This window comes from Saccostrea cucullata, unplaced genomic scaffold (assembly GCF_032062105.1).
Source record: "Saccostrea cucullata isolate Sc308-1 unplaced genomic scaffold, CSIRO_AGI_Scuc_v1 ctg14544, whole genome shotgun sequence".
Lineage (NCBI taxonomy): Eukaryota > Metazoa > Mollusca > Bivalvia > Ostreida > Ostreidae > Saccostrea > Saccostrea cuccullata.
This window is the reverse complement of record NW_026922222.1, coordinates 1,192-15,000: the sequence shown is the minus strand read 5'-3', so window position 1 is coordinate 15,000 and position 13,809 is coordinate 1,192. Positions and strand designations below refer to the sequence as shown.

The following is a 13,809-nucleotide window of genomic DNA, read 5'->3' as shown; positions in this document are numbered from 1 at the left end:
CAAGTTGCATCAAATGACAAAGTTTTGATAATTCTAAGCCAAAAAGTACCTAAGATACTTAAATATAACCATAAAATGTCAAAAGTAGGTCACCATGATCTGCCTTTTGGTCAACATTTTCAGAGGGCCCAAGATGCATCAACTGACAATGTTTCATGATTCTAAGCCAATAAGTACCTGAGATAATCAAAAGTAGGTCATTGTGACATTCTCCGAAAACCCAAGATGACTCAACTGACAACGTTTGACAATTCTAGGCCAATTAGTACCCAGGATACTTATGTATAGCCATAAAATTCAAATCTAGGTCACAGTGACCTACTTTTTGGTCGACATGTTCCGAAAACCAAAGATGCATCAACTGACAAAGTTTGATGATTCTAAGCCAAAAAGTACCTGAGATACTGAAATATAGCCATAAAATGTCAAAACTAGGTCACAGTGACCTACTTTTTGGTCGACATTCTCCGAAAACCCAAGTTGTATCAACTGACAAAGTTTGATGATTATAAGCCAAAAAGTACCTAAGATACTTAAATATAGGCCAAGAAATGTCAAAAGTAGGTCACCGTGACCTAAGTTTTTGTTGACTTTTTCCGAAGACCCAAGATGCAACAACTGACAAAGTTTGATGATCATAGGTCTGAAAGTATTCAAATTATGCCTTTTAAACAATTTGAAAACAAATGCCTGCAAAATTCAAAAAGTAGGTCACAGTGACCTACTTTTTCATAAATATGTTTTAAGGCCTCAAGATGCATCAACTTACAAGATTTGGTGAATCTAAACCTCTCAGTATCTGAAATAATGGGATTAAATGTTTTAGAAAAGATGAGCCATAAAATTCAAAAAGTAGGTCACAGTGACCTACTTTGAAGTTGACCTTGTTTAAGGACCCAAGATGCATCAACTGACGTTTGATGATCATAGGCCTTAAAGTGTCCAAAATATGCCTCCAAATCAATTTGAAAACAAAAGCCCATAAAATTTAAAAAGTAGGTCACGGTGACCTACTTTTGTGTTAACATGATGTAAAGTCCTAAGATGCATCAACTTACAAGATTTGATGATCCTAGTCTTTATAGTAAGCAAAATATAAATGTTTTTATTGAATGTAAATTTTAGTTTTAGTATAAATGGTAGCCCTTGGGCCAAGGATACCCTGTAACAAATTTGACAATGATTGGCCAAGGGGTTTTGACAATGATTGGCGAAGGGGTTATGGCCCATATTCTAAAAAGTTAACGCACACCGCACGACGCACACCGCACAAATGGCCATAGCATGAGCTCTTTGAGCCTTTGGCTCAGAAGAGCTAAAAATGAGCATGCCATTTTTTGTGGAGTTAAATTTTTATTTTTTATTTTCATAGATTACAAAAAATATTATATATTCATTTTGTGCTAATCCAACCAATCAAATAAAACATCAGATTTATAAATCTACTCTGTTAATTAATATTTTATGCAACATTTAGTAGGTTCAACATTATTGTCCAGTTGACTTTCTAAACAGGTATTTAGTTTTGAGTAACATAGTGCACGAAAATGTGCTAAAGAGTGCTTCTAGTAATTAGCAGATACAAAACGGAAGCATCCTTTTTGTTGATTAGTTTATTTTTCAGGTAAACTCTATTTTTTTTTTACCCATTTGATATAGCGATAGGGTACTAATCAATCTAGTAACACTAAATTACACTGTAGAAGAGTTACGTCAATTTTTCCGTAGCGCTATGAAAATGTCATGTCAAACGTCACCAACATCGCGCATAAGGTCTTATGCCCTGGCATACTCTACTAACTAGACAGTAATTCCTTACTCCTGTCCCGCCACCAAACATATTTGTCAGACTTTACCTGGGGCTGCTACACTGGGTTTGACAGTCAGACTGGATTGTTGTTCATTTGACGTTGGAGGAGATACAGGTATTTCTCTATAAAATGACAATAACATGCAAATACACATAAGGTTATCAAAAACTACACGGACTGGTGCAATATACAGTCATTCATTATCTCGAACTTGATGGGGCTGAGAACAAACTTTGGGATATTCAAGAATTCGAGATATAGAGGGTAAAATACTTTGGGAATATGTAATTGGGATTTATACATCACTTTGACATATTCATGATATTCCACTTTGACATATGGTATTCGAGATATCCGACTTCCACATTCTTCCACATCTCTTCAACATATCCATTGTATTCGAGATATCAGAGTTTGGGATATTGAAGTTCAACTGTAATTGTGTTGCCAGCAGGCAGAGCTGCACTAAGGGACTTTACCCGACGTCTGTCTGTCTTACCTTATATTACCTTATTGCTCATCATAGCTATGTATGTAAAGAAGAAGATTTTTAAAGATAGAATTAATTTGGATGGTTAAAGCCTCACCCCTCAGGCCCCATGGGGGCAGGGACCATGAAATTTATATATTTTTTTGTTCCCCTTTACTGATAGAGGCCATATGCTAAAATTGACTGCTATTGGTTCTGTGGTTTCAGAGAAGAAGCTGAAAATATTCAACAAGAGGCCCATGGGCCACATCGCTCACCTGAGAAGCTTTGAACATTCCGTTCTATACCAGATTTCCTCCTTGTAATACATATTGTGACCCCAACTTACCCCACTGATCATAATTTAAATGATTTGAAATCTATACTACCATAGGATGCTTTGATTCAACATTGTTAAACTTTGATTCCCCATTGTGGCCCTGTCCTACCCCTGGGGGTCATGATTAGAACAATTTAGAATCTACACTACCCCGGGATGCTTCCACATAAGTTTCAGCTTTTCTGGCTCAGTGGTTCTTGAGAAGAAGATTTTCAAAGATTTTTCCTATATATTTCTATGTAAAACTTTGATTCCCCATTATGGCCCCGCCAAGCCCAGGGGGTTATGACTTTAACAATTTAGAATCTACACTACCCTGGGTTGCTTCCACATAAGTTTCAGCTTTTCTGGCCCAGTGGTTCTTGAGTAGAAGATTTTCAAAGATTTTTCCCATATATCTTTATGTAAAACTTTGATTCCCCATTGTGGCCCCGCCCTATCCCCGGGGGTCATGATTTGAACAATTTAGAATCTGCACTACCTAAGGATGCTTCCACATAAGTTTCAGCTTTTCTGGCCCAGTGGTTCTTGAGAGGAAGATTTTTAAAGATTTTTCCTATATATTTCTATGTAAAACTTTGATTCCCTTTTGTGGCCCTACCCTATCCCTGGGGGTCATGATTTGAACAATTTAGAATCTGCACTACCTAAGGATGCTTCCACATAAGTTTCAGCTTTTCTGGCCCAGTGGTTCTTGAGAAGAAGATTTTTAAAGATTTTTCCTATATATTTCTATATAAAACTTTGATTCCCCATTGTGGCCCCGCCCTATCCCCGGGGGTCATGATTTGAACAATTTAGAATCTACACTACCCCAGGATGCTTCCACATAAGTTTCAGCTTTTCTGGCCCAGTGGTTCTTGAGAAGAAGATTTTAATGACCTCACCCTATTTTTGTCTTTTCTTGATTATCTCCCCTTGTGAGGGGACTTGGCCCTTCATTTTCACAATTTAAATTCCCCTTCAAGGATGCTTTGCACTAAGTTTGGTCAAAATTGGCCCAGTGGTTCTTCAGAAGAAGTCGAAAATGTGAAAAGTTTACAGACGGACAGACAGACGGACAGCTAGACAGACGGACGGACAAAACGTGATCAGAAAATATTTGCATAACCACTGCTTTCTCCCACTATGAACATGTAGTCATCATTTGCGCTCATAGGACTATAGAAGCAACTGCTTCTGCTATGACAGCAATTGCTATTTCACAATTGTGTAGCACTAGCTCTACTATACATACAGAATGGTTGAGAAGTATATATATGAAATGTTATGAAAAATGAAAAAGGAATACATATAGGTTTTTAATAATATTCTCTGGAAAAAAAGAAATTCAGAATAATTTTAAACTGCTGATTTACATCTTTAAAAATTTTATTTTGGTCAATGTTTTTAATTGTATAATAAAACTTTATAAAAATTGAAGAGAATTGCCATATTTTAATTTTTTCTTATCATATTTTCGCATATTTCTACAAAGAACGATAACTCTTCACACTTGGGCGTTTTAACATCTAAAACAGCAACATTTCTTTAATAGTATATCTATTTCAAGAAGGATTTTGGCTCTAAAAATAAATATAAGAACTTTAAAAAATCATATAAAGCATTCTGGAGTTATAATCTTTCATCATAGTGTTAAATTATTGATTTTTGTCATAGGGTTTCAATAACGTTGATTGATGAGGTCACAACTGCATCAAAACAAAAATTAAGAGAATGTGACAACGGCGCAGCTTTTATCCAGATAACTGTGTTTAAAAGGCAAATACTTGATTAAATTGTTTGTGATTTATTAGATAAAAGGTACAATGATCAGATACACTGATTTTATAGCTGTGAGATTTTATTTACTGAAGACAACAAGCTGCAACCTTATGTAAGCCAGGATTTCCCCTGATACTCTTGACAACATCAAAGAATGCAAATATAAGTAATAACCAACGATTATTCAATGAACATGGCATTATGAATAGCAATAGCTCTGCTGGCATATTTTCTATGATGCGTTAGCGCGAATCATGGAATATGCCAGCAGAGCAATTGGTATTCATAACGCCATGTTCACTGAATAAAGTTGTTTATTTCTTAAATGTTAACACACACTGCACAATGGATGGACATGGATAGCAAATAGGTTATCCAAGTGACTCAGATATTTTAAAAAGGTGCTTATCTTTCTGCATGATCAATCAGATAATGGCATATAGACAACCCCATGAGAAAATAAATATTGTAAAACACATGGTTTTAGAATTTTTTACTTAAAAGATGTTTTAAAACAAACTTTATGCACAAATTAGGAATGATATAATCTATATGACCTTTCTTCTGTGATCAACCTTGACTTGAAAGCTTAGAATAAATTCTAAGTGGGATTAAAAATCTGTCACTACAATTTAGCAATCTCAAAAGTTAAAAATTTGAGCTTTCTTAAGAAGACTTAAGCCCCACCTCTTTGCCGGATGAGACAACTTTATTGGTTATTTGATACACTAATTGGTATTTGCCAGAATTTCTATCCCATGTATATTTAAACAGTGGAGGAAAGCTGTGTAAATTTCAGAAGCTAATTATGTAACATCGAAAATGCCATGCCTTACTGAAAGTCCAAACTAACCAGGAAATGGTTCTAATACGTCAAATTTTCAGTTTTTAGAGTCTGGCCTGAATTTGTCTTCGTATGGATTACAGTCCTAATCATTTCTTTAGTGTTTATTAGAAAATCATCCATACATCATCTTTTATTGTGACAAAAAGGTTTGAGGTTTTTATTATTGTAATGGGAATATTTTACTAATCAAAAGGGGAAAATTAGATCTTCAGGGATGGGGAAAAACACTGAATATCAATAGTAAATATGCCTTAGATTAATCCCTGAACTACATTATTTTTTTATTTTCCGAGATAAAAATTTCAAGTTTGTTCACAGTAAATAATATGCAGGGTAAAACTTTGATGGTTGATACTGAATATATGGATAAAAGTTCACTGATGTACTACTCTAACCGCACCAGTCCATTGATTTTTTCCCACATACATACATGTACATGTATATAAATATATTGAGGACATTTTAGGTTTTCACAATAAGATTGAGCTTACAAAACTAGAATCTTTTTGCTACATACTGATTAAGCAGCAGGTTTTGGTACATCCAGTTTTACCTTTGTGTAGGAGGAGAAGCTGGAGATGAGGATTCCTTTGATTTCTAAAAGAAAGAAGAGACATATGACTCACATATAGTTCCTACCATACATAACCTAACAGAGAGTGGGCTGTAACCAATACATAACCTAACAGAGAGTGGGCTGTAACCAATACATAACCTAACACAAAGTGGACTGTAACAAATACATAACCTAACACAGAGTGGACACTAACCAATACATAACCTAACAGAGAATGGACTGTAACCAATACATAACCTAACAGAGAGTGGACTGTAACTAATACATAACCTAACAGAGAGTGGACTGTAACTAATACATAACCTAACAGAGAGTGGACTGTATTCAATACATAACCTAACAGAGAGTGGACACTAACCAATACATAACCTCACAGAGAGTGGACTGTAACCAATACATAACCTAACACAGAGTGGACTGTAACCAATACATAATCTAACAGAGAGTGGACTGTAACTAATACATAACCTAACAGAGAGTGGACTGTAACCAATACATAACCTAACAGAGAGTGGACTCAAACCAATACATAACCTAACAGAGAGTGGACTCAAACCAATACATAACCTAACACAGAGTGGACACTAACCAATACATAACCTAACAGAGAGTGGATTGTAACCAATACATAACCTCACAGAGAGTGGACTGTAACTAATACATAACCTACAGAGTGGACTGTAACCAATACATAACCTAACACAGAGTGGACTGTAACCAATACATAACCTAGAGAGTGGACTGTAACCAATACATAACCTAACACAGAGTGGACTGTAACCAATACATAACCTAACACAGAGTGGACTGTAACCAATACATAACCTAACAGAGAGTGGACACTAACCAATACATAACCTCACAGAGAGTGGACAGTAACCAATACATAACCTAACACAGAGTGGACTGTAACCAATACATAACCTCACAGAGAGTGGACAGTAACCAATACATAACCTAACACAGAGTGGACTGTAACCAATACATAACCTAACAGAGAGTGAACTGTAACTAATACATAACCTAACAGAGAGTGGACTGTAACCAATACATAACCTAACAGAGAGTGGACTGTAACCAATACATAACCTTACAGAGAGTGGGCCTTAACCAATACATAATCTAACACAGAGTGAACTGTAACCAATACATAACCTAACACAGAGTGGACTGTAACCAATACATAACCTAGAGAGTGGACTGTAACCAACCCCTAGGTTTGCTATCCCTGTTCACTCGACTGTAAAGTTCTGGGGCCTATTTTACAAAGGAACTGTAACCAAGACCAGCAACTTTTAAAAGTGGATTATAAAATTGTTCCTGATAAATGATTCTGTTTGAAATTGCATGCATATAAATCTTCCTATATTTCTTTCGAAAAGATAAATAGTATTTTCAATATAATGTAAATTATAAAGTAGACAGAATAAAATTTGGGTCTTGGCCATACATTCTTTTGTAAAACAGTTTTTTAGAGTTAACAGAACAGTGATTGCATGTTATATATGAGAAACAACACAGGTGTGGTATATGGTATATTCAGTACTGGGGCTTTGCTTCAATGTTTACATTAAAATTTTGGTTGTAAAATTTTAAGGTTAAAAGAGAGACTAAAAGTCAATTAGTTTTACCTTTTAAATGCCCATTAAAAAAGTTTCATGATAATTTTACAGCTTTGTTGTTTATTTACATTTATTTTATTTTCCTGCCATTAACTGATGATTCAGTTATTTGACGCATCACTATATAGAAATTAATCAACAGCAAGCATCAGTATCATTGCCACTTTTTTCTTTTGATATAATGAACAATTTATTTTTTTAACATAATTAATTATAACTTCATGTAATCTATTTTCAATTCTTTTCGTTGTATTCTATTTTGTTTTGTGTATCAAATTAAAATTTTGGTTGCAAAATTTTAAGGTTCAGAGAGAGATCCTAAAAGTCAATTAGTTTTACATTTGTATGCCCAAAAAAAGTTTCATGATTATTTTACATTGCTGCGTAAACATTTATTTTATCCCTATATATATATAGATTGGTTTTTGACTCACTATATAGTTGATCCATGCAAGATCTTTTATATAGTACTGATTTGCTCTACTAAGCAACCTTGCTATATATATATAGTTTTGTTTTTGACTTTAAGTTAATGCCATGAAGATCTTTTATATAGTACTGATTTGTTCTACTAAGCAACCTTGCTACAAATTGTTTTGTTTTGTATACCTGCTGTGTAGTTCCTGATGGAGAGGCTTCAGGAATGCTCATAAATACTGGCAGTGGAGCAGGAGCTGACACACTGGCAACAAACTTTGTAGTTGATGTATCTGAAAAAGGATTTTCAATATATATTTTGATTTACCATACCTTTAACTGTTTAACAAAGGGCCATTTCTTCATCAGCAGATTCCTTTACCTATCTATTCTCATGTAAATCTGTAGCCCCACCATATTCTATACAAATTCTCAAATGGAATATAAAATCAATCAGATAATCAATAAACCTATATTTCTTTCTAATTATGTTGAACTTTGATGCCTCATAGTTGCCCCACACTTCACCAGGGCATCATGATCCGAATAAATGTGAATCTACACTACCTGTGAATGCTTCATATCAATACGATTAATATTTGCTTTGTTTTTCTAAGGTACCCGTAGTTTTTAAAAAAGTTTTCCAACATATTTTTTGTAAAATTTTGATCCCCCATTGTTGCCCTATCTTACCCAAGGGTCCTGATTTGAAAAAATTCATATCTTTAGTGCCTGAGGATGCTCCATTCAATACACATCTCCATTTATATATTCTTGAGAAGAAGACTTTCAAAAACCTTTTTATACAAATTTTTATTATCAGATCTATCACCCTAACCTTAGGGGTCATGATTTAAACAAATTTAAATCTACACTAACTGAGGATGCTTTCATAATATGATTTGTTATGGTTTTGTTTTTCTTGAGAGGAAGATTTTTTCCTAGTACAGAATCCCATGTAAAATTTTGATCCCCCATTATGGCCTCACTTCAGTCTGGGGGGTCATTAACAAATCTTGAACCGACACTATGTTTTGAATGTTTCATATAATAAGTTTCAACTTTTCTGGCCCAATGGTTCTTGAAAAGAAGATTATTAAATAATGCCACCAAATTTCTAAATCATTCTGAATTTTATACCCTTGCATTTGAATCCCTTTCACCCAAGAATGCTTTGTGGCAAGTTGGGTTGAAATTGGCCCTTAAGTTGGTTTTTGAGAAGATGTTGAGATTCAGTTGAATTAAAATTCTTTAAAGATCAATCATCTAGAGAATGTACATCAAATCCTGCAACTGAAGTATTTTTAGCTGAAATTGCACCAGATTGATTGGTACAATGAAACATACTGATTAAAACAAAAGATATTTGTGAAACACTTATCCCCCCACCTCCAAATAATTAGAATTTTTGGAATTTGGAAAGTCTTAAGAGCATAACTGTTAAAAATTACTTGATCATATCCAAAACAAAATTTGACTTAGATATTCTTATTCATTTCAGTATGCCCAACCTCTGCAAAGAAAATGAAATGAAAACTGCAAATAATTAGAATTTTTCTAAGTCCAAACTCCAAAGGGGGGGGGGGGGCTTACTCTGTTAAACCTTGCTCGATCATATCCCAAACCGAATTTGACCTAAATATTTTTATAAATCTGTATACCAAATTACATTTCAGTATGTGTTGCACATACATCTGAGAAGAAAATGAATTGAAACTGTTGGTGGACCAACAGACAGAGATAGACCGACCGACCAATGACAGCAGTAAAGCAAATTGCCCTCCTTTATTTGAAGGAGGCATAAAAATGTTTATTCATGCATTTCTCATTAATTTAGGGCACAAAAGTACAGTGACTTCCACTTAATCGGATAGCGGTTAAAAGTTTCCAAAGTGGCGGCCATCGAAGAAGGAATGTAAACATATATGCTGATTAAAGATGGCAATAACTATTAAACAAGAGGTCCAAGGGCCTTATAGGTCACCTGAGTATTGTGTAACAATTTTCAAACAATGAACTTTGGTTCGTGTTTTAAACCAGAGGCCATGAAATTTACAATTCACAATTTTGAAAGAGGCACCTGCATTGCTTATCATAATTATAAACTTAGCATGCTTACTCTATTTACTTAATACCTAGAGAAAATGCACTTCCACTTTATAACCAGTTTTGCACCTCACCCCAAAGGAAACACTGACCCTGGGGCCACATATTTCAAAATTTTGCAAATTTTATCATAAAATGGTTGATTAATACCAAAGAGCAGATTTCAAAGCATTAATTTATTTTCAGACTATGTACCCCCCCCCCCCCCCCAATGACCCAGGAGGGGGGGGCATAAAAAATAATCATTTTGGTAGATGTACCTTTCTTCATCATAAAAATATATATACTTGGATCATTGGCATAAAACCCAGGAGCAAAGGAAAAGATTTTCAAAGAATTAATGTATTTTCACTATATAATCAAGAGAGCCCCACCCTAACACCCAAACCCCTGAGCCTGAGGCCATAAAATTCACAATTTTGGAAGAGGCACTCTTGTTCATCATAACTATGTGCTTAGTTAGTTTATTTAATACCCAGAAGCAGAGAAGAAGATTTTCAAAGAATAAATGCATTTTCACTATATAACCAACAGAACCCCACCCTAACACCAGAACCCCTGGCCCTGGGGCCATAAAATTCACAATTTTGGAAGAGGCACTCTTGCTCATTATAACTATATACTTACATAGTTTATTTAATTCCCAGGAGCAGAGAAAAAGATTTTCAAAGAAATAATGCATTTTCACTGTATAATCTATATAACCCCTCCCTAGCACTAAAATCCCTGACCCTGGGGCCATGAATCTTGCTCATCAATTTTGTTAGTTTATTTAATACCCAGAAGGGAGAAGAAGATTTTCTAATAATAAATGCATTTTCACTATTTAATCAATAGAACTCCGCCCTAACACCAGAACCTCTGACAAAATCACAATTTTGGAAGAGGCACTGCCACCAGTTTTTATTTAATACCCAGAAGCAGAGAAGAAAATTTTCAAAGAATAAATGCATTTTCACTATATAATCAATAGAGCCCAGAGCTGTGATGTCCAAGAGTAAAGAAGAAGATTTTGATTTAATCAGCTTTATTATTGCATATAATCTACTTTTTCTTTACACGAGATCGAGGCTATAGGAAATGAAAGTGAAACCAGTATTGTCTTGCGTGATGTTTTAAATTTACAAATGGGACAGAATTAGGTAGAAAACATTAAAAAAAATAAAGACAGGCTAAATACCTGGGCATGTAAAACATTTCTAGTTGGGTAAAGCGGTAAACCTAGTACTTCCGTCGTTTTTGTTTTTTTTTCATTGATTTCATGATGGTAGTATCGAGGGGGGCTCCTTTTCGAGGGACGCAAATGCAAATTTAAAAAATTACAATTTATGTTCCCCTGCCCAAAAGTGATGAAATCTAGTATTATAATAAATGCAAAAAACCCATTGAGATGTTATTATTAAGTAAAGTATAATTAAGAAAATAAATGTTAGGCTTTTCTGTATACCAAATTTGGTTGAAATTGGTTTTTAAAGAAATAATGCATTTTCACTATATAATCTATATAGCACCGCCCTGGTGGTTTCAGAGAAGAAGTTTGAAAATGTTTTTAAAGATTGCAAATGTTAACAAACGATGGACATGCAACCAAATTTGGTTGAAATTGGTTTGGTGGTTTCAGAGAAGAAGTTGAAAATGTTCAAATGTTAACAAACGGATAGCAATAAGTCACCTGAGTTACTCAGGTGACCTAAAAACAATTTTTATAAGTAATTTTATTTGAAAAATGTTATCACATTTGATTGATAAGTAAGTTTAACATTTTATTTTAGGAGAATCACCTGGTAAAGTAATCAAACGAAAATGAAAGTGCAAGTTTGAAATTTGTATTGTCAATACATGTAGTTCTTTACATCTTTGTTTGGACTCGAAATACAGCAATCGGCTATTTGAATATTCTGCTATTCTGATAACAGAAAGCTGACAAAGTTACTATTGGAATAAGCGGGATCCATGGTACTTGAACTAGAATTGTCAAAAATGGTCTTTTCATCTTCCAAGAGATATGATAGATCAATTATTTGTACCTGTATTGGAAAGTTCTGCGCTCTCTTGCATTTTCTTGGCTAACTCAGCTTCCTCATTGGAGATTATTTCTGTTGATTCATCAGAAGATTCTTCCATCATTTTCAAAAGCTTTTTCTTCTCAGATCATATGACTGAAAAAAAAACACACCCCTAAGCCTAGAATATCAGTATTTTTGATTTTGGACAACAATAATGGAGAGGTATATAGAACACATTGCTGTTTTGATCTGTGTTTTATCCCCTCGCCAAGGCTCGGAGATGTAAAACACACAACTCGTTGGATAAAAATCATATCCAACTACAAATCATGTGAGATCCTATAAATATCATATGAATCAATAAACAAATTACACATTAAAAAAATTAATGAAATGTTTCTTTTTTTTCCCTGGTACTGTCCAATCGAAATAGTTTAGAAATATCGTGGTGGAAGTAGGTTTTAAAACAATACCGATCAACAATACGTTTTGGTATTAGTTAAAGTGTCTATATGATGAAACAGAAAATATAAAATTTGAAGCCCAACCAAATCAAATCTTGGACGAACGGACCAGTTTACTTGTTAGTGCATCAGACCAATAAGATTTTCAACTGTTTTGTCCGATGGACCAGTGCTTTTAGATTACAAAGGTTTAGCATGACATACCATATACTGATACTACATCAAACAAAATGTACACTGGTGTGACACACTTCTATTTAGTGTTGATATATAAGCCCAGTAATCGCAATCTTTAGCTAATATCCTTAAATAAAAGTTTATGACTTTATGTAGCAAACAAAAAACAAATCAAAATATAATTTCAAGAGAAATCCGGGGTGTTTTCCGCTTATGGTTTGATTTGGTAGCTAAATAAAGTTACCTCAGGTAGGTAAATAAAGCTATGTAGGTAAATTAACCTGTGTACCTAAATCTAGTGATTATACCAGACCTCACGGAGACTGAATTTGGGTACTTTAAGTTCAAGTACCACTTGGGGATAACGTTACTTAGATGTGTTCTTTTATTATATTAGCAGAGATATAAATATTCGATCAACAATATATATACCTTCGTGGTCCATTGGGTCAATATTATGACTTGTAGATAAAACAAATTCTGTAGACTGTCAGAGTCTCAGTGACAGTCTGGACACTCTGGGTCTGTATTGACTGTAACTTTTCAATCAGCCACGTACAAATAAATATTTTGAAAACAACGATCCCGATGTTAAAAAAGAAGAAAAGGAGATGGGTACTATTGTATGTTCCCGGTTTCATTTGCTTCTAGTTATTTTTTAAGAACCAGCCACTGCCTAGGCTAATGTAATAAGTGATGCATTGTTATATAGGGTGCTGTTTTGTTGTTTTTTTTTTGTTTTTTTTTTGGGGGGGGGGGATGTTTCCCATAAAAACGCAGTGGCGGATTCAGGGAGGTTTGGGGTTGGGGCTCAAGGATTCTTTTTTTACAAGTGTCATTTTTATCAACTTTTTGCCGGCATGGTTAAGACTCCAACAAACACGAATCCATTATTCTACCAGGGACCTATATACTAACTTAGCATAGGCGTAGTCACAGGGGGGGGGCAGCGGGGGCACTAGCCCCCCCACTTTCAGATCTGGGGGGGCAAGAGTATGTCTGTGCCCCCCCCACTTTTTAATGAAGAACAAAATCACAGCTATTTTGAGGTAATGATAATACATAGTAATAAAATTGTGTAGAAAAATTGAAATTGAAAGTACATTGCCTTTGAAAAAAAAGTTGGCCACTACCCCCCCCACGAAATAGAATTTTCGAGTTTGGGGAACTTTACTTTTTTTTTTTTTGCTTTTCAAAGAATTTCTGGAC

General features: G+C 34.6%; 1 protein-coding gene across 1 annotated transcript; it reads right to left on the bottom strand.

Annotated features, from left to right (window-relative positions):
* Positions 1 to 1,823: 1,823 nt before the first annotated feature.
* On the bottom strand, positions 1,824 to 13,175 carry LOC134261411 (NADPH oxidase activator-like). The gene is made up of 5 exons (XM_062743856.1): positions 13,033 to 13,175; positions 11,981 to 12,112; positions 8,040 to 8,140; positions 5,785 to 5,828; positions 1,824 to 1,933 (listed from the first exon to the last, which is right to left on the bottom strand). Exons 2-5 carry the CDS (start codon positions 12,078 to 12,080, stop codon positions 1,846 to 1,848), a joined length of 333 nt encoding a protein of 110 aa, XP_062599840.1. The 5' UTR covers positions 12,081 to 12,112; positions 13,033 to 13,175; the 3' UTR covers positions 1,824 to 1,845.
* Positions 13,176 to 13,809: the final 634 nt, after the last annotated feature.

Excerpts from the sequence above, each read along its gene's own strand:
- LOC134261411 (XM_062743856.1), bottom strand. The coding sequence starts at position 12,080 with ATGATGGAAGAATCTTCTGATGAATCAACAGAAATAATCTCCAATGAG. Across the intron at positions 8,141-11,980 it reads CGCAGAACTTTCCAATACAG|ATACATCAACTACAAAGTTT; the intron begins GTACAAATAATT and ends ATCCTTTTTCAG. Across the intron at positions 1,934-5,784 it reads GCTTCTCCTCCTACACAAAG|AGAAATACCTGTATCTCCTC; the intron begins GTAAAACTGGAT and ends GTCATTTTATAG.